General features: G+C 34.1%; 2 protein-coding genes across 2 annotated transcripts in view; one reads left to right on the top strand and one right to left on the bottom strand.

Annotated features, from left to right (window-relative positions):
- Positions 1-22,151, top strand: part of LOC118205122 (transmembrane protein 164) — a 382,545-nt gene that overhangs the window by 38,535 nt on the left and 321,859 nt on the right. The window lies entirely within an intron of this gene.
- On the bottom strand, positions 12,573-18,689 carry LOC118205997 (uncharacterized). The gene is made up of 8 exons (XM_035378271.2): positions 17,988-18,689; positions 15,269-16,458; positions 15,093-15,173; positions 14,733-14,991; positions 13,925-14,625; positions 13,419-13,828; positions 13,048-13,332; positions 12,573-12,950 (listed from the first exon to the last, which is right to left on the bottom strand). Exons 2-5 carry the CDS (start codon positions 15,619-15,621, stop codon positions 14,275-14,277), a joined length of 1,044 nt encoding a protein of 347 aa, XP_035234162.2. The 5' UTR covers positions 15,622-16,458; positions 17,988-18,689; the 3' UTR covers positions 12,573-12,950; positions 13,048-13,332; positions 13,419-13,828; positions 13,925-14,274.

Genomic DNA, 22,151 nt, shown 5'->3' with positions numbered 1-22,151 from the left:
TCATTACACAGAGTGCAATCTCTTTCATTATAAGTTTCTAACTTGTGTTCAGAATGAAAATATCTTATGTGTCTATATAAATTACTTTTAACAGAAAATGAGCAGTTACAAAAAACACAACAAAACCTGGAACTTATCGATGACATATTAGTATATAAAATATTCTTAGTGTTATTAGTTTAACAACATAAGAACTCTGTAATTATCAGAAAAATACAAATGGCAATCTAAATAGGAACACTAAAAAAAAAACAGTAATATTTAGATGATTTTTAAATTACGTCAATACACAGAGTCATTATCATGGTGTGTATATATAAATATGCTGTAAATAGCAGCTGTATAACTTAGCGCATAATATTCACAACAAAAAACCAAAATTATTGTACGGAAATATATATCAATAACGCTGTATTTAAAATCACCCAAGCATAAGAAACAGTTTTGCAAAGAAACAAAAAAAAAAAAAAATACTTTTCAGTTTCTTCTGTACCTATGAAAAATAAAAATTGGTACTCGAAGTATTCCCAAACCAGAGTTTTTACATAGAAAAAAAGGTAATTAATGGAAATGTTTGTTAAATTAACTTGTAAAACCTGAAAAAAATAACTCGTAAATTCTGAAAAGAATATTGTAAAATTTTAAATAACAACTAAAAGAATATTTTAAAATATTAAATATGAGCTACAAAAATAAGCAGAGCAAAAGTGCTTTACTTTTGAAGCGCACACCGCAACAGTCAAGAGCAAGAATGAATACCACACTTTCTGGTGTTTCCCCCTCGCCACGATCATTCTTCCACACCCGCTGTTTCAAGTGGACTTTACCAGGCGGCAAAGATCAAAAGGATCTGGTTGGGATTTGAGCAGGGGGGGCCCAAGAGCGATGCGCAGTGCAGGGAGAAAGTTATGCCACATACGCATGACGTCATGTGGGTGACAGCGTTAGTTCTTGGCGTTTATTTACTTTCGTTGCATCAACAGTTTGATTTGATTTGTGTTGTTAATTTGCTATTATACCTAAGCGGAAGTGGCAAATTGTGCTATAGCGTTGTGTCAGAATTATACACGTTAATACGTTTTTTGGCGGAAAACACTTTTTACAATCAGATAAAATAACTATTTTTTTAATGAATTTATGTAGTTTTCATACATAACTGTGATGTAATTTTACATTTATTTTTCATTTTACTGCTATTTTACATTTAAATTGAAAAATTTCTCATTTTAAATCATTTTTCATCATAATCTTAGATGATACTGAGACAATACTTCCTTATTAACCTTTTGATAGTCCTCAACCGAGCTCAGCTCATATTCCAGTAATGCACTGTAGTGGGAGCAAACAAACGCAGCTCGTATTACAAATTTACGTCTGACAGATATCGCTCGTATTTGGAAAGAAAATTTTGCTTAATCTCGCTACCCCCCGTAGGTCTAATGCACTGAGATCACAATTTAATTGATATTCGTAATTTTCAAGTTTTGAATGAATAAAAATTGTATAAGCCTGCGTAGCTGTGGAAATCTCGCGGTGATTCCTTTGGATACTAATCTACAGAAAAATTTATTTTTCTTCTTAAATTAATTTCATAAAGTAGTTCAGAATCATATTGTTCTTTATTTGCTTGAAAGATTCACACTCCATCAAATATTTTTTCCTATGAAATTGGCGCCTCAAAATTATGCTGTCTTTGGTGAACTAGCCCCCTCTAGCTACGCTACTATGTCTGACATCACATGAATTAAAGAAATGAAGATGGAATTTTCGTATATAATTAAAAGCCTTAATAAACTTTTTAAGAAAAATACAAAGAAAATGGAAGCAAATTATCTGAATAAAAATATGTGCCTATAAATTATAAAACATGTGAATATATTGTAAATTTAAGTTCTTATTTCTGCATTTCAGCTCTTTATTAGTACTTGGAAGTAGGTCTTACAATTTTTACTCGAATGGGAAAATTAAAACTCGCTTCTTTTTAAAATAGGAAACATTGCTAAACCACGTGCTATAATACCTACGATAAGGAACTCGCTGACCAATTACTAATGCATCAATTATCTCCTGAGTTGGTTCATTATGGTTTGAAATAGCATGATCTTTTATAGCTGCCCTTGCACCTCGTATTAGACTTGACATACGACTCTTGAGAATCTTTCTGGCTTTAATGCCATTTGTCCCTGTAAACCTGATGCTGCTGTGCAGCAGTTTCTCGAGTGCTCGTCCGTATTTTCGGACAGCATGATTTGCGCATTCAACTTTTAAAACGCGGAGGCCATATGATACTTTCTCCCTCACTTTCATCATGGTATTGGCATTTCCATCACCCACTAAACGAGTACAACGAATGTTATGTACTTCTTCTAAGTACTGCAAGCCTTCTGCTATCGTATCATTTTCCATTCCAGTTGAAGGACCGTTCCAGTTTTTCCAACAGAAGGGCTCTTTTGCTTTTATTTTGCCCTGTTCGATTGAATTACAGATAAGACACACTTTATTTCTAACACCTATAAGTAATATTTTTTGAGTAACCATACCTATAATAACTGATATGCCTGCTGAAGCATTATATCCGTGCCCATAACTTCTCTTGCACCATCCACCATCAGTTATAACTGTTAAGGATCTTTCGATTTCTTTCGATTGGGTAATGGAGGGGTTGGCGCTGCGATCACGAAAGCTGGAGGCAGTGTCTAAACATAGCTCCGAAATTTTTTAAATAAATGTTTACGTAAATGTTTTCAACTCTCTAAAAAAGTTTAATGCACTTTTCCTATGCAATGTCTCATTCATCAAATTGAAAAAGGAAACTTCGCTTCTTCGAAACTTCAGATGTTTTGTTAGCTGTTCACTATCAACATGAGAAATCCAAAAGAGGCCCTGACACGGAATATTCAGATAAGTAAAATTCTGTTCTCTATACAATATCTGTTTCTCTATCACTAGAGTGCCATTGAATTTCTTTATTTATTATTTTTCATAAAATTCTAGCATTATACAATAGTTGGTAATAGTAGCAGGTCATGTGGTTCTTTTCTTCGTAACTATTCCGTAGAGACGCCACATTCCTTATCAGTAGTCCGTTCTTATCAGCAACTCACACCCTTCGGAGGCCTCCCCCCTTTTCGTGCTTAGGAATTCCTTGTGAGCGAAAAATGGGGATCTCTTGACCATCGATGAGTATAGATTGTGATTTTTGTAACTAAGATCCCCGACTTTTTTTTTCAGGTCTCTAACTTAGAATTATGAGCCAATAAAAATACAGTGTGACGGAATTTGTTAAACTTGTACTATAATAAATTACAACGGTTAAATTAATAAATTAATTTTATATTTAACTAATATTTAAGAAACATAAACTGTATAATTTATTTTTGCTGAAATGCTCTCACACTGTGTATGGATTTATGATTTTGTCAATTACTGTTTTTCTGAAATATACATGAATTTTTTTGGAACGATGATATTTAATGTTACTTTAATTAAAATATTATGTACATCTCTGTGATGATATATGTCTTTTCTAGTTAGGTCTCAAGATAAGGACATACACATTACCATGTAGGATTTTATTCATTTATTTTTTTTTTATTAAACTTAGCTAAAGTTTGCTTCTTAAAGACACTAATTTTTGCAGATGAACTCCTTAACTACACTCATGGACACAATCGTATTTTAGGATATTTTCTACTTCTTTTCCTTTTCTTTCTATAGGCCCCTTTTTTCCCCTCTATTATTTTTGGGCCATTTATTTTAAATTTTATTTTGACCCATCTTTTCTTTCTGGCCTTTTGAACTCGTAAAAAATGTACGAAGTTCCTTTTTACTCTCCTCAAATACGAAATTGCCCCTCTTTCTATATACCTTTCCTTCGCACCTATGCTTGATTTTTCGCCCATCGGTGCAGAAAGACTTAGCGGGTGCAAAACAAGACATCTGTCTACTTTTTCTGTCTGTCTGTTTGTCTTATAACTGTTAAGGCCCGTCTAAGCGATTTTCTCGGCCGACTTTCTCGTAGAGCAACAATTTTAAGGATCTGCGCATGCGCCAAAAATCGGTCATGTTATCTGCCGCGATATCACTTAGAACTGGTGTTCACTGCTCACTAGCGTACAATAAAATCGGAGTCTCTAGCCAATAAGATTGCTTTGAGTGATCACGTGCCTTTTCTCCTCATTTGGAATAATAATCATGGCTGCATTTCGTTGGAGCGAAACTCATATTTTTCAATTAATAGATTTCTATATAAAAAATATGTTGTGGGACATGAGTAATGTAAATTTTAAAAATAAAAAATTAAGGGATTCTCTTATTTTGGTAAGCTTTGTCTTCCCCATTACTTTATTTATTCAAATATTTTCTATTTGGGGTGAAAATTATTTTAACACCCCCAAGAAAAGTTCCAAACACTATTAATGATACCATGTCATGGGTACTAGATGAAAATATTCAGAAACTACTTGAAACTATGGTCGCACTTATTGAAAAAATTCAGAAAGCAAAATCTCTAGTCGAGAAATTACAGACCGATTTAAAGCAACGCAGAGACTCATTGACTTCGCCGAAAATGGGAGTTAATCAGGTGACGAAGTACCTAGCTTTCCCTACACCCCCTAAACCAGCGATCATGGCCCAGTGGTAAGGAGCAGAGCAGGTTTTCTCTGTACATCGAGGTCATGGGTTCGGTCCCCCACCTTAACTTCTGGACTTTCTTCGCCTGCAAGGACTTTTTAATTTCGTTTTTCCATCACTAAGTTCGAACCGCATGACTTAAAAGTCACTTTTTTCGCCTACAGGTGTTGTGTTTATTGAATTTTAACGCCTTTCTTTTTATTTTTCGAATGGCCGTTGGCACGTGTTTTAGATCTACTGGAAAACTTAAGTACTTGCGTATTAGATAAAAATAAAGTCACAAACTCAGTTTTGTGTTAATTGAGTTTTGCGAAAACAAATTACAGCCCAATTTAATACAATATTGCTAAATTTTATTATATGATTAACTGATAGAGTCATATGATCATAGTTTTCAGACTGTATTAGTTATTTAATTATGCTTATATTAGTTTTTTAATGTTCAATAAATGTACGACTTAAAATTTTGCACCTTTATGATATTTCTTATTTGAAATTTTTGCACTGAAATTACACTGTTGCTTTGTAATGTAGTAATCTTTATTCTTTATTACTACTTTTTACTCATACTGGTTTGATATTCATGACATTATTGTCTATTTATTCATTAATAAAGGCTTTGATTTAAAGCACAGTAGTTACTTATTTTTCTGAAACATGGTTATTTTATTATTTCAAGATTTAAGTGCACAAATAGGAGTGCCAGAAAAGGAAATTAGAGAAAATAATAATAAATAAATAAAATAAAAAGAGTAATCTGTATACTCAGTACACAAAGGAAAAGCATATTTTTTAAAATTTTGCTGTAAACTAAATTTAGCAAAAAATCAAAATCACGCGGCATCATCCGTAAATACTTTCCGAATTGTACCCGTCTCTTCAATACGCAACTCCCAGAGCAAGGTACTACGAAGGCACCACGAATTTCTCGTCGTTTGACCCAATTCCTGATCCAAACGCATTTTCTTTCTTTTTTTCCTCCTTCAAATTCAAGCTAAATTCAAAATTTTAGCTGTATCTATAGTAGCAATTTAATGTAAAATAGTCATCAATTATTTTGATTATTTCATAATACTGTAAACTTTGTTTACAAATCGTAGAAAGTGCAACGACTTCATATAACAGGTAGACGGCTCACCCACAGAGAATTCGTCTGCTAGGGTGTCTCCAACATATACCACGTGACTAATGCTCTTGGCGCTCTTGGGGAGTGATAGCTTAGGCTGTTCATCGCCAGTTTGGCCCGCTTTTGATATGACAGGTAGTGCTTTTTATTTCCGTCTGCTAGCAGTCAGCGGACAACGGCCTCGAATTAGGTTGTTCGATTTTTTACAATTATATTTAGATATAACTTAACCCCTTTTTTCCTGAATATTTTATCTATATTTTTAATAATCGGTTTAAATTATTTGCACCATTGTTTAAGATGTTTAGGTTAAATAATTTTAGGAAGAAAATCTAAAGTAAATAATAAAAAATTGAGATGGAAACTTTAATTTTGAATAACGTTAAAAAATTAATTGCACTACTGTTATAATATTTGAGAAGGTAAAAAAATCTCGTTTAATTTTAATGCATTGCATCCTAAAGAGAAAAAGAAAATCACATTGTATTATATGTATTTTGCCATTGATTGCCTCTCTTTTCTTGAGATTATATTACTGGAACAAAATAATGCACTCTCTTTTCTTGAGATTATATTACTGGGACAAAATAATGCAATCTTAATTACTGATTTCCACACTCATGTGTATGTCATGGCGGGGATCAATACATCTTATTAACTATAACATTGTTTCATAAAAATAAATTGAATTTAATTAAAAAAATTAAATTTGAATACAAATGTAATTAAATATTCTTTGCGCCATTGCTGCAAGGAATGAAATTTAAATTTAAACAAATTTAAATTTAATTTTAAACAAATAATGATGATTTTAACAAATAATTAATAAATTTTTAACAAATAATGATAATTTTTAACAAATAATGGATTTATTTTGCACTTGATTTGCTTGATTATGCTTCTGAATTTAAATGATATTGTAGATTAGTTCGAGTATTAAATCTTTTATATGTTTGCACATTTTTTTTTAAAACTATTTTGGCTTTTTTTAGGATTTAAATTTGCTTTTTTACTTTCATACGTATTTGTTAAAAATTAAATTTTAATTTGTTTAAATTTATTAACTATAACAAATATTTTATATTGAATATGTATCAAACGGTAACAATCTTCAACTCAGTATTTATTATTAGGATCAAAACGATATTACAGTTAAAAATTCTCTCACTCTCCTTTTTTTTTTTTTTTTAAATACTATTTAAAATATGGTAAGTTTTTCACATCACATTTTTTCAATTACAATAAATTTCTAACAGCATCGTAGATGAGACAGAATTATAATCCAGATTATTTTAATTGATTTTATAGAAAATAATGATAAAGCATTGAGCTTTATAAAAGTAATCTGATTTTCAAAATAATGCTGTTTAACTGTTTATGTTCAATGTTGCATGAATCAAGATCTTCAGCTTTTTTTTTTAACAAAGTAAACATATCGCACAATCTTTTCTCAATAATTAAATGCTAATAATAGCATTTTTCTTTTTTTTTATTGCAGGCAGTAATTGTTTATGAAATCAAAACGCGTAGGACTTGGCGAAAAAAGGTTAACGCCAATTGGCGCAGCTTTCTATTTCAACGGAATACACGGAAAAAACATATAAAATTCAATTATTTGTAAAGGGTGATTCCAGTAAATTGTGTCACAGTATTTAATACATTTTGATGCTAATAATACATGCTGAAAATGTCATATACGGCGGCAATTTTCTTATACAATATGGCTGAAACTTTCCAAGCAATTCAACAGAGATAGTAAAATGACAAAAATACTGAAAATAAAATAATAAATCATGCAGTTTTAACTTACCTACGAAAGGTTACAAGTCCTCCTTTCACGAAACTTTCTTTACATTTCATACATTTCCTGCAGCGAATAACCATTTTTACTTAAATTTTATGTGACCAAGCAGAGCAGCAGTCTTTCGTCCCATAGAAAGCAATGTAAAGTATTTCCGGACTTTCGGAATTCGCGCAGCAGTCACGTGACACTAATGTTGGAACCGGTTGAAGGTTGCAATACGCTCTCTACCAGTATACTATCTCGTTGAGACAGTGTGACGCTGTAGAGGGCGGGAACACTTCCTTTCACAGTGATTGGCTGAGTGAATTCCTGTACTCAAGAGAAAATAGTTCCGTGTGGACAGGCGAGCTATCTCAGATATTGTCGGCCGAGAAAATCGCTACGTGTAGACGGGCCTTTGCACAGTAAAAATTATGACTATCTTTGTCTCCACGTTCCTCTGCCATTTTTCTTCCTTCTGCCACCGCGCTGTACATTGAATCCTTTGCATAAGCTTCAATTATTTTACAGGTGATTTTCTCGATAGAAGAAAACATGTACTGTGACATATATTTGATGTTTATAATACTAAATTTTTCTTCTTCTTGAGAAAACCCACTGTCTGTTGTTAAAGCGCCTAAAACAGCTAAGTTATTCAGAGCATTTGATTCTGTGTCAGATTCAATAATAGCTACGTCTGGGTGTAATAGACTGCTGCAAACATATCGAAATGATGCAAAAAGTACAGTATATTTAACGCTTGAGAATACATATTTCCCACCAAATTTGCAACTATATGTGTGCTCTTCTACCTTTCTGGCTTGATTTATGACAAGAGCTATATTACAGATAAAACGGCCTGAATATAGTTTTTGTATTTACTTGACTTCGTAAAACGTTTCTTCTAATTCAGAACCACATAAAAATATTATTTTTTTAATATTTCTATAGAATTGTGTATCTCATTTTCAGTAACTTTTAAACTTTGAAAGCACATTTTACGTGTGATAAGCATGAAAAATATTTTAGAAAACAGAACTTCTCGAATACCCTTTGCTATCTAAGTTTTATAAAGATTGAAGCTGTTTTACCCAAAACTATAATTTTGAGGTTCAATCTCATAGGGATATATGTTTGTATAAACGAATGATAAAAGCTATTGATATCTGTACATCTGTGAAATTTAATTCACTTAACTAAACAAATGAATGCATTATTTACTGATTTCTTTCACAAAATTTCAAGTAATAAAGATTTTCGCCACAAAAGGGGACCAGCTATAAAGACCTAATGCTGGAAAATGTTGTTTCAGTTTTGTCTCTGTTAACGTTAAAAATCAATACATCACAGATATGCCAACAATCATCGATAATTTATAAATGTTATGTGAGATTTAAGAAAAAATCATTCTATTTAAAAAAGAGGAAAGAAGAAAAGGGTACATAAAACATACTGTTCTATAAGATCTGTATTCATAGGTGATTGAGACTATTCTTTCTTTCAGACGCCGTAGTCGTTGAGCTTTTGAAGCTAATGAATACAGTGGATGAACGCTCCGACGATTACTTTTAGATTCATCTTTACGCCTACCCAGTTTGGAATTAGAGATCAACAGCGAAGTAATAATAATACAATATCTAAAATATAAAGGCTAAGAATAAAACAAAAATCAGGATGCAAAATCTGATGACGAAAATGTAAAGAAATGAGATCGCTCTATAGTCTATGGACTAATTTCAGTTTATAAATTAGCTTCTGATTGGTGAAAACGGAATATTTCTCTACAAGTTCTATTTTTATATGAACTGCCTCTTCATCCCCTTAGGGTACCTCCATGTAGGTAGGAAGTAAGAGGAGAGGCAAAGAATAGGTATAGACAGACGTTCTTTGGGAGAAGGTCCTAACCGGTTTTCCCCTTTCACTGCTTTGAAGCAGTGGTGATCCCTTCCTAGACACCAAAATATACAGTTCTTTTTCTATAATATTTCAGAATCCTAAGTATGTGAAACGAATGCATTTTTGAGCAACATTTCATTTTGAACGAAATTAAATGCTATAATTTTTCCAGAACAGTTTAATTTGCATGAAATATTTTCACAAGTTTTCATTAATTATAATAGAAAAAAATTAAGGTAATTCGATTTTATTCGGTTAAAGATTATAAAAATTAAGATCAACGTTTATTGCATTATTAATATTAAAATTACGCATTATTTTTTTTTTCTATTTACAGAGCTAATTCCTAAAATACTTTCTCAAATGAGATGATTTTTTAGCTCCTGAGGCATCATTAGATCGAAAATCTGAGTCATTTTATAATTAATGCTCTGTTCTGTCCATTTCAAATTAGAGCACCTTTTATTTTTAATAGTGAAATATATTAAATATTGGTGCTGATTTCCATGTACTTGACTTTCTATAAATATTTCTGAAAGGGAATAAAAAAAGGATTATTTTTCTAAATATTATTTAAAACTTGTAACTGAGTTATTTATTATAGAATTTAAGGAAATAATTCTTTTAATATTTACGATGTTTTTTTTACCCTTTATTTCAACAATACATATTCTAAAAACTCTTTTTTACTACTTTCTTAAGTACGCATCTCATAGAATTTGCTTTACAATACCTTTTAACAGATTGCTTTCCAGTACGATCAATTCTTGCTTAAATAGTTTTATAAACGTATTTGTCAACAGAATTTAATTTTATGTTTACAATTAAATGTTAAGTTATTATATATTTAGATAATATTTATAATCATTATAAATTTAGATATATCTAATAACTAGATTTCTTCACAGTAACAATCCTTCATTTCCAAATACATTTATGAATAATTTAATGAATATTTACGTATATTGTTAAAAGCAGATACATGCTTTTTGCAAGCATATGCATAAATACCCATATATATTTAATATTTTTTATTTTCGACGTGGGCAAATCTTTAATTTCTGTGCATTCACAATCTTTTTCGAGTAAAGTAATTTACAATAATTTAGCATATACCAGAATATTTTACATAAGAATGAAATAAATAACCAAACCAATGATGATAACAGATACCAAATAAGAAAAATCTGTGGGGCGTTATAACGTATTACATTATACTATCAGCTTAAATCAATATCTTAATCTCTTGTAACGATTCTATTAACGCTGGCAAAGCTTGATTGTTTGAAAATAAATGTAACTTAAATTCCCATTACCTTGTCCTATACAAAAATCCTAGAGACAAAAGTCAAGTTATGCATTTAGCTAGGCAAATGTTCCCCGGAAAAGTAAAGGCCTTTCAAGAAATTTTTCAGGATGCTACTTCAACTCCATTTAGCTACTTGCTGATTGATTTACGACCTGAAACAAGTGAAAAGCTCCGCCTTCGTACAGGCATCTTTCCTGGGGATAAATACTATGTCTACCAGCCCCGATAGTTCATTTCAGTTTGAGACATCAAATGGCTAACATGTCTTCTCCCATCGTGATCGATTTCGAAGGTTTTCATTGGATGCCTCATTGTTATATTGTTAAAGAATTAGCTTTTTACTCCGTACATGAAGGATATCACAGTTGTTGGTCATTTTTACCTCCTCAGTCTTGGAAAACATTATCACGATCTCAGCAAAAGTGTTTTGCCTGGGTCATAAGAAATCGTCATTACATGAATTGGAATGAGGGTGTATTACCTTATACTCATCTTCGTATTATTTTGCAATATTTGTCATCTAGTCACTCTGTCATATACGTGAAAGGATTAGAAAAGAAATTATTTTTAGAAAATTTATTATGTAGAGACATCGTAAATCTAGACTGTCCTAATATAGAAAATTTAAAAAAGAAACATTCTTTAACATGTTCTATTCATGCAAAAGGATTTAATTACTGTGCTTTAACCAAAGCGGCTGCATTTGCTACCTATATAAAAGAAAGTGTGCAAAAAGAAGAGCTCATTTGTCATCAGCATGTCTCATCTGAAGGATGTGGATTATCTAAAACTGTTAGGAAAAAGTCGAACAAAGGTATTAAATAAAGTACTGAAAAAGTGTCCGAATCATCTCATTAAATCAGTTTGTGAGTGTGTTTTAAATCTTCTAAAAGGAAACGTACCCATCACCAAACGTGTAAAAAATCGACTCGTCCCTTTTAAAAGAACGTTGAGGAAATTAGCGGACAAAAAAGTACCTCTTTTTAAGAAAAGACGTCTTTTGGTTCAAAAAGGTGACGGTTTTCTATCTTTCCTGATTCCTGCAGCAGTCAGTGTCTTATCCTCTTTTCTCCATGAAACACGGTAAGAAATTCGCTCTGGTACCCTTGGATCGTATGCACCAGTTTGAAGATGAACATTTGAGTGATTTAGATACCCAAATTCAAAACATTTTAAAAAAGAAAATGGACGATGAAGAAAAATCCAAATTGTACATACGAGTTCTGCAAAAGTATGTTACGTTTCCTCATGTGAATGCGTCTGAAAAACAACCGCCTGAACAATTTTCTGAGACAGATGTAGAAAAAGAAATTATGCAGACTGTTCCTGTCAAACAGAAAAGAACGGCACAGAAAATAATGGATTTTCTAAAAGAACATCAAATTTCCTGGACTCAGAATAAAGAACTGATTCTGGACGGTCATGTGTTTTCTGGGTCCAACATTGTTCAACTGATAAACTTTCTATTGAGAAACAGAACTGAAAGACCTACTGCCTTTGAACAGTTTAAAAATGTACTGAATGTGAATAACTTTCCTCAAGACTTTGTGAAAAACAAACATTTAATGAATGTAAAAACTATGTATGCTAGACCTAAAAGAAAATCCTCTTCGAAACTATGGCTGAAATTGTAATGAAATGTTCATAATAAAAGTTAATTTCTGATTATTTGTGTTATATTTTTCTTTGATAAAGTTAATATATAAAATCATTTTTTTCTGATTAAACTAATATATACATAATTATAACCCTTATTTTCTAAAAAATATAAAAAAACTTACCTTTCATGAAATCCTTTAATAAGAAAAACACCATAATTTTATCATTCAAACTTCTATTTATTTTTTTTCTAAATAAGTTTTTTATACACACACATTCTGCACACATATATATATACATACTTTTTTCACATACAAAATTTCCTTTTCAGATAAGGTTCTAACATAAAAAGTTCTTCAATATGCTAATAACCATACGGCAATGTGCTCATAGCTTTTTGAACCACCCGTTTATCTAATACAATTCTGTACATTTTCGTCTCAGGTTTATTCATCACCTTTCTTCTTTTCTCTTCTCGAGTGATTTTGGAGGGGTTATGGATAAAGATGTTTTCTTTTTCGTCCAGACTACAGACCAAGTGTTTCATACTTTGCAGCAGGTTTTCCCAGTTGCCGTCTGATAAGCATAGTTCTTGGGACCTCCTAAAAAAATCATGAGAAAAAGAGATAATAGAAAAAAAAAACATGCATTAAGCATTTTTGGTACACATTAAATAAAGAACTTTTTAAAGGTCCTTACCAGAGACGAAGGTTTTGATGACACCTCCATCCAGTTCATTCGTAAACTCTCCAAGAAAATTTCCTAACGGGGGATCATTTCTTCCATTCGAGGCATATATTATGGAGTTTGTGTCGTGATACAGAACGTCCCTACCCAATTTTTCCATTTCACTATACAGCTTGAGACGAGCCCAAGCTGTTGTGAACGTAGCTAGGAAAATGTTGGTAGAGGCATCCTGTGGCACAAACTCTTTCGCAGACTCCCAGCAAATGGCAGCCACCTCAGGTGTGGGAAGAAAGACATCTTTGATCGGAAAATAGAAGAGACAGGAGTTAACAGCTCAAAATACATTGAGTTTACAGATTAATAATATCGGTAAGGAAACTTACTTTTTGATAGGATCAGCCATCATCTTATTAAATTCTGGCACCGTATGCACATAGCTAAGCTGTCCTTTGTTGACGTTCATACCCCATCTGAAACACAAAATCCAACATAAATCATAACGAATTAAAAAATAAGAATGTTTACAAAAAATTAGGTATAAAAGAAATCATCTTATCTGCCCCAAAAGCTATAAAGGGCCAACTTGGCGACGTCCAGGGTTCTTGGAAATCTTTCCTGCGTCTAACTTGACACCCTCTCTTTCTTCATACTGGCGAATATACTCCAATTTATCATCCAATGTCACACAATTTATTGCCCATCCACTACTTTCCTACTTGATCTTAAGAAACAGATCAATGTATGATCTGAACAGGGAAGGAGAGGATGTCGGGAAATGGTACACTTCATAAATCTAGAAAAAAATAATATATTTCAGTTATGACAAAAGATTTTAAATAATAATAAATTTGGGTTATGACAAAAGATTAAAAAATTTTTGAATACTTACATGTGTGACGCGGTATCCTTTCTTTTTCGCCAGCTTGACTTCCTCCGATACCCACGTTCCGACAAGAGCACGCTCGTCGTCTGTGTGGGTACACGGAGCTTGCATTTGATGAAGGGCGCAGGTTCGACACAGGGGGAACATGAGTTTCTTCCGGCATCGGTATGGAAGTACCGGAAGATAAAGGTTCCGTGGAGGAATCACACGACATTGAACGAGTCCAAAGTTGTTTTCTAGATCCCCGAAGCTTTCCGTGATGATCTCCGGATGTCCCACGGGGTAGACGCAGTACTTGTTCACCTGTGAGATAAAACAAAAAATCAGAAAACACAACATAAAAATCAGCAAACACATCATCCATGAAAAGGTTTTAAAATGATAAAAAAGAGGGATGTGAAATCCACATATTTAGTGTCTCCCTCGTGGACCAATTTGAGGGCATTGGTCCGTCCTCCGAAAAATGACTCGCAAGGATTGAGGCGGTCCCTCAGATGGTGTTGATCCAGGAAAGCTTGGAGATCTGGATTTTCCTCTTTTTCTCTCAGAAACTCATGCTCCCACATTTCTATGACGTGGAAACCCTGGGCTCGAAGTTTTCGTGGGGTGTCCTCTGTTTTCTCCCTCAAGGTTGCCATGGAAACCCCTTTTAGCGGATGAATGACATCCCCGTCATAGCATGGACTACACCCATGGAAGAAACAGCCCTAAAATAATACAAATATATTAATAGGGTTCCACATGTAAATTAACATTAAAAGTGTAAAATCATTCAAAAGAATCACATAGAAAAAGAATGGTTATATTTTCTTACCTTAAACTGATAGATGGTTTGCGTTGCTTGGCAGAAACCGTCTACCGAGATTCCGGCGATTCTGTGCTCTCCGGAACCGTTGAACGCATGTTGAATGGCAATGCTTTCCGAAGCAGCAACAAAGTCCAACCACAGGATCGAATCAGGGCTGTAATTCGTGGAGTTGACGTAGCCGTGTGTGGGTACCACGGCAATCGTGTTGGGCTGAATGTGGCCACTCCGATACGTTGCCATACACGCTGACGCAATGGTCACGTATCTGAAAAGAAAAAAGAACAATTTCATGAGCATGATTATTCTATAAGAACATAACTGTAAACATGATCATTACTGTATAAAAGAATTAAGAAAATGACTTACTGGAATGGATCCACACCCGCCACATCCAAATACTGGGCTCGAAATTCCAGGCAGCAACGACGAAGAATGTCCACGTCCGATCTAATAAAAGAAAAAATGTTAAAAATACGAAACATAAAATATAAGAATAAAACAAAATATTAAACAAATAAGAATAAAGGAGGGGGAAAATATACCTGCAATAGGCCAGCATCTCTGCTTGGAAGTTAAACACATCCCCCTTGTGTTCTTCGTGCCAGGATAGAAATGCCTTTCGGGCTGGAGTACTCATGGTGTCCGGGCTGTAGTACACGGCCTCAGGCAGCGGTCCGAGATAACTCTGGTTTTCTCGGGAGTTGAAAAGATGCGGAAAGTATCCTTTCTTCAACTTGGTGAGACCGAAGCATCCCGGCAGCTTGACCAACGCCATTGGTAGAAAATTTAACGAGTTTATGACCCGAATGTTCAGACTAGGGTGTCTTACACTCATGATCATAGACCCGTTAGGGATCACCTCCGGCGCTGTGCCTTGCTCCAGGAGCCAGGCCATCACGAACTGTCCGTCGAACCTGTAAGCAAAAAAAATATGAATAATATTGAAAAAATAGTCGTGAAAACTCAATCATGTAAAAGTTAACTTACCCTTTCATGTTATGAGTCACGGCGGTGAAGCCCTTGTGCTGTGTAGAGAACAGCCAGGCGCAGAAGTTTTGGCATGCCGCGTATCCCGGAAACACTTTTTCTGTGCCGTTGGCATACTGAGCCACCGCGAAATTTACGAGGTGTTCCCCCGAAGACTGATCCGTTTCGAAGTCAAAGAAGATGAGCTTATCCTCGGACTTCTTCGGAGCAACACGTCGCAAATAACAACGGTGCTCGGCAGCCACGACAAACTGGCCGCAAGACGGACATTTGGTGGTACCACATTTGTGAAGCTCTTTAGGGCACTTTCGGCGTTCAATCAATTGGCAGCAATCCCTGCATTGGTATACCTATAACGAAAATTAATTTTTTTAAAACATAACCATTATTACTTGATAAATAACTTTGTTCATTAAGATAAATTTTCAAAAACACTTACCCTGTCACAAAGTGAAAATTCTTGATTTCCAGTGACGGCTTTGTGTGCTGCATAACAGGCATTAGAGCGGCACAGACGGTCGCAATCCTGACATCGTTGGGGTACGCCTGGAAAACAGTCGGTCCTCAAACATATGGGGCACGCATTGGCACATCTATGGCTTTCCGGATGATCATACGGCTTTTCACATGCTGTGCAGTAGTATTTGCTGGCCAAAACCCCTTTCAGGGATTTAATCACATCGTAGTGCGCATCATGGAGCCATAAATTGATCCGTTGAGACCTCTCCTTTCTTTTATAGACCACCTAACACACAGAAAGACAAAACTTTTCTCTTGAATTCCAAAAAATCAAAGTAAAATCAGTTTTTAACATTTAATTGCATACATAAAGCGATCTAAAAATTCCTAGTGCATTTAACATCGAAAGGAATTACATGCATATATGTTAAAGTAAAACAAGAAAAAAAAATTCATCGTGCATTCATTTTTTATAGTTTAAAGTTTTAACATCTTAACGAATTGTGTCCATGCATAAAATGAATCTAAAAATAACAAATTCATCATGCATATTTTTTTACAAGTCATATTTTTAACATCGAAGCGAACCGCATACATGCATGCATTTATACATAAAATTTAACGCAATCTAAAAACTTCGCCATGCATTCAGTTTTACAAGTTAAAGTTTTAACAACTAAATGATCCGAAATATATGCCTAAATGTTAACTTTTTGCAAATTATATTTTTAACATAGAAACAAATTGCCTTCGTGCATACATGTAAATAAAATCTAAAAAGTTAAAGTATTCTAAAAATAAAAATTTTTAAAAGTGAACGAATTGCATTCATAAAATAAGAAATTAATCTAACAATTTTAAGTAAACTAAAATCTCACTATGCATTTAATTTTGATAAGGTATATTTTTTAACATCGAAGCGAACTGCATACATTCATGGATTCTATGCGTGAATATGCATAAAATATAATCTTAAAATTTAGAGTAATTCAAAAATTCACCATGCATTTTTATAAGACATATTTTTAGAGTCTAAAGAAATGCATGCATGAAATATAAATTTTATCTTAAAAGTAAAATTAATCTAAAATTTTTTTTAAGTTATGTTTTTAGCATCTAAATAAATTTCATACATAAAAATAATCTAAAAAATGTAACACAATCTAGAAAATTCACTACGTATTCAGTATTTTCAAGTTGTATTTTTTTTAACGTGGAAACGAATTGCATACATGCATTGTATAAAGTCAATCTAACAATTTAGGGTAATCTAAAAATAAAAATTTTTAAAGTAATATAAAAATAAAAATTTATTAATTTTGTCTATAATTTTTTTAACTTCTAAAAGAAAAACCTTTCTCTGAAAATAAATTCCAAAATCGGACAATTTAGAAATCAGTTTTCACCAGTTATAATTTTAACATATAAAGTATTCTAAAAAAGTAAACTAAAAATGAAAATTCACCATGCGTTCAGTTTTCATCCATTATATTTTAACATCGAAACAAATTGTATATAGGCATAAAGTTAATTTAAAGACTCACCATGTACTCAGTTTTTTTTTACATGGAAACAACATAATCAAAATACTATAATGCTAGTTGTCTCAATATTTTTCAGTTCATTAATATTGAAAACTTTTTAAAAAATCATTCACGTACGAAATAGATTTTACCATAAACATAGTATGGAATCACAAAATAAAAAAGAACCAAAATCAAGTTACAATTTTCAGAACATGTAGAAAAGATAGTTAAGTATGAAGCTAGTATTTAAAAGCAGAAGTAGTATCTTGAGATAAAAATAATGACTTACTCGGTTCAAATTATCCGAAGAAAACACTGCAATTTGAGTATCCAGATGGTCTTCAAATGTAGCAATTTCAGCAAATGTGCAGGGGCATAGAGGCACGTTCACGGCCGTATGTAGTTCTTTTGCACGATTCACAAGTGCTGGTCGGCGACGATCTTTCATGGCATTGATGGCCCTCGTGTCCTCATTCAGATATGCCAACGCATAAACAATCGCCTTAGCACAGCACAGTCCTTCCTCATCGTAGGGTATGGACAAGATAGATTGTTTTCTTAATCTATCCATGGAGATGTTGATCACTTTTCTGTTTCCACCGGCACCCACAGGTCGTCTAATCGTGATCACGTCCACCGGGAGCCCTGCATCCAGCTCGATCTTGTCTTCGGACTGCAGTACTTTCATAACTGCAGCCAAAATCTTTTCGACCGTCAAAGCCGAAACAGTCATCAGCCATGTGCTTATCGGTTTGTCCAAGCCTTCTGCTTGAAATCAAAACCGAATGAGGTCAGATGGATTTAAATCAGCTGCTGTACGGCGAATGAGTTGTTCGAACAATTCTCTGACGGTGTCAGGAATTCGGACAATCGGGATGCCTTGCACGCCTTGAGGCAGTCTTTCGATGTCCACACAAGCGTGGAAGGTAATCTCCTCGGCTTGATATTTATGGTTTCGTCGACGAGACTTTTCTGTAAGTACAATCGCCTCATCGATCTGAAAAATAAAAATAAGTTTTAGCAATAATCAAACATTTTCAAAAAGACATTACGATAAAAAAATACACAAAGAACGTTCATCGGAACCAGCCATATATACAGGCCCACGAGTTGACGAGGAAGAAGTCTAAAAATAAATACATTCATTTCTAGTACTAGAAAAAATATTCTAATCGAATCATAACGAAACGAAAATTTACTTCAAATCCGGAACCCACTTGATAATACAAGGGTAGATCCATAGGATTTTCCATAAATATTTGATCAACCTCATCTACTAACTAGCAAAAGAAAAGTGAATACGTTCAAAATACAATATTACGGAGAAAAATAAATTCAAAATAGTAACTTAAAAGTACGTGTAAAATATTATACTTACGTCATCGTCCGAGTCACTGAAGGGAAAGTCAGGATCTTCAAATAGCAACTGGCAATTAAATATTTAAATAAATAAAACGTTCAGAAAACAATAAATTCGTTTTCAAAATATAGTAATTTAAAAATCAGATACAGGCGAAAAATACTTACATTAGATGCAGAATAAGTTAGTTTAGCAGACATCGTGTACAAGAAAACGAAATGGCGCAGGAAAATGGCAGAGTCAAAATGACGTTCACTCAGCAAGAAACAAAGTAGAAATGATTGCAATCGTCCACGCGAGCGAATATATAGACGAAGTACAAGAAACAAACACGCTGATTGGCTGAAATAAGACAGATATTGTTAGCGGAAGGCTGATTGGTTGTTAAGATTGTATACGTTCGCCACGGCGGATGCAGAAAACGTGAAGCGGTTTCGACAGGCTGCAACGTGAAAGAGATGACGTTTGCCTGTTTCCCCCAGCCTCGTGACGTCATGGTTGTTTTTCTACACAACGCGATAATCTGACATTGCTTGAAAGGCCTCGCTGGCATAGTGGTTTGGGATTCGAATACCGCTCGTGGAGTTATTTTTAAAATTCAGGGAAAATAATGTTAAATTCAATAAAATTTAATTAAAAGTAATAATTAAATAAATAATGACGTACTAAATAATTAAGATATTTATTAAAAAGAGTAAATAAGTAAAATTAATGACATACAAAATAGTATTAATATTAATCAAATATCAAACTAATAATAATCACGGGTCAAATAATTAAAAATAATAAATTAAAAGAGATGTCATTCCAAACACGTGGTTCAAGAGTTCGTTGCCACAAAACCTAAAAATATATATTCGATGCCACAAAAAAAACTTTGAAACATAAAATCGTTGCCACAGAATCAAAACGAAACTTTGATGATGTCATTCCGTCTACGTCATTCCTTTCATCTACGTCACATCCGGTTGTCACGTGTTTCAAGATGGCGGTGACCGCGCCCCTTTTCTGTGACGTCACTTCCGCCTACCGGTTACGGGCGGTTACTACTAACGCTCTTAACTGCGCAACCAAGACAATCAACAACATTATCAATGAAAACTGCGAATATAGGCCAGTCATTTCAGCCGCACTACGGTGAAGCATTTTTGCAAGAAATGCATGACATCCCCCTGCTCAATACAACTTCGCTTTCCTGACAACCCTAACCATCGTAGGCAACACCATCAGCTCCTAACAGACGAAGAAAGCCCCAGGGTACGATGGCATCTCGTCCAAAGCACTGAAACATCCTCCGATCAACGCTGTTATCTGCGTAACCAAGATAATCAACAACATTATCAAATTCGCTCATTTTCCCAGCCCATGGAAGCAAGCTATAATAATTGTTTTTGCTAAACCGCAACAAAATCCCATCTTCCCACAGAACTATCGCCCTGTCAGGTTACTAAGCCATCTTTCTAAAGTTACTGAGAAAATTCTACTTTTTCACATCCAAAGAATTCACCCTTCCATGAATTTTCTCCCAGAAGAACAATTCTGTTTTCGCAATCATCATAGCACACTTGCCACCAACTTCTTAGAGTTATCAACATTATCACTGAAGGCTACAACTGCAAGCTTCCGACCGGTGCCATATTCCTCGATATCGTGAAAGCTCTTGACAAGGTAAGGCATCGTGGCCTTATTTACAAATTAATCACTCTCAGTTTTCCAAATCATTCTATTCGCTTAATAGCGTCTTTTCTCAGCAACAGAACATTCAAAATCAAAACTGGTACTGCTTACTCAACCACCAGAGCAATCAAAGCTGGTGTGCTACAAGGCTCGGCACTTTCCCCGTAATCTTTTTAATATTTATACGCAAGACATCCCTAAAGACCCTTCCTTTCATCTTTCATCCGATACGGACACATGCAGCTAAAATCAATATTAGACAATTACAAATTCTGCAAAATAAAATTTTACGAGAAATAATCAATGCTCCTTGGTATATTCCAAACACCTACAGTCGGTCACAAATATATTCGAACACCGATACCCTATCAGAAAATGACAAGATAGTTTTTTTATCCGTGTTATTCCATCATAGGTTTTTTTTTTCCTTTCTCTATCTTGGAAAACGGAAAATCGACACATTCTCTTTTTGAATTCGGAAGCCATTTTAAGAAGAGCGGACCACCCCATCTTGGAGAACGTAAATGAACACTCTACACCACCTCTCTTTGAATTTGGAAGCAATTTTGGGAACAGCAGACCACCCCATCTTGGAGAACGGAAATGAATGCTTTACACCACCTCTCGTTGAAATGGGAAGTCATTTTGGAACAACCTATTCTTGGGAAACTGAAGTCTGCATCCCCCTTCTCTTTGAATTCGGAAGGCATTTTGGGTAATCATTTTGGGTAATCAGCATTTTGGGTTTGACCCTCTCATCTTGGGGAATTGAACTGAACGCTCTACACCCACTCTCTTTGAATTCAGAAGGTATTTCGGGACCCTCTAACCTTGGAGAACTGAAATGAACGCTCTATATCCTGTTTCTTTGAAATGGGTAGCCATTCTTGAAAACGTGGACCCTCTCATCTTTTAGAAAAGAAATGAACGCTCTACACAATCTCTCTTTGAAATGGGTACCTATTTTGGGACCCACCAACTTTGGAAAACTGAAATGAATGCTCTACACCCCCTCTCTTTGAACTGGTTAGGCATTTTGGGAAAAGCGAACCACCTCATCTTGGAAAATTGCAATGAACGCTCTAGACCTTCTCTCTTTGAATTGGGTAGCCATTTTTTGAAAAGCGGAACCTCTCATCTTCGAAAACTGAAATGAACGCTCTACTCAATCTCTTTTTGAAATGGGTAGCCATTTTGGGACCCCCTAACCTTGGACAACAGAAATGAACGTCCTACACCCTCTCTCTTTGAAATGGGTAGCCATTTTGGTAAACGTGGACACTCTCATCTTGGAAAACTGAAGTGAAGGCTCTACACCCTCTCTCTTTGAATTCAGAAGCCACCAAGATTGGTATCTATATAATATTTTTTTATTGTTATCATTACCATCATACAATTTGTTAAAAAATTTTATGA

Source organism: Stegodyphus dumicola, chromosome X1 (assembly GCF_044657685.1).
Source record: "Stegodyphus dumicola isolate Sdum_Otavi_A_Nest chromosome X1, ASM4465768v1".
NCBI classification, from domain to species: Eukaryota; Metazoa; Arthropoda; class Arachnida; order Araneae; family Eresidae; genus Stegodyphus; species Stegodyphus dumicola.
Note: the sequence above shows the minus strand (reverse complement) of the source record. Positions and strands in the feature narration are given on the sequence as shown.

Excerpts from the sequence above, each read along its gene's own strand:
- LOC118205997 (XM_035378271.2), bottom strand. The coding sequence starts at position 15,621 with ATGGCCTGGCTCCTGGAGCAAGGCACAGCGCCGGAGGTGATCCCTAAC. Across the intron at positions 14,992-15,092 it reads GCGGGTGTGGATCCATTCCA|ATACGTGACCATTGCGTCAG; the intron begins GTAAGTCATTTT and ends TTTTCTTTTCAG. Across the intron at positions 14,626-14,732 it reads AAACCATCTATCAGTTTAAG|GGCTGTTTCTTCCATGGGTG; the intron begins GTAAGAAAATAT and ends GTATTATTTTAG.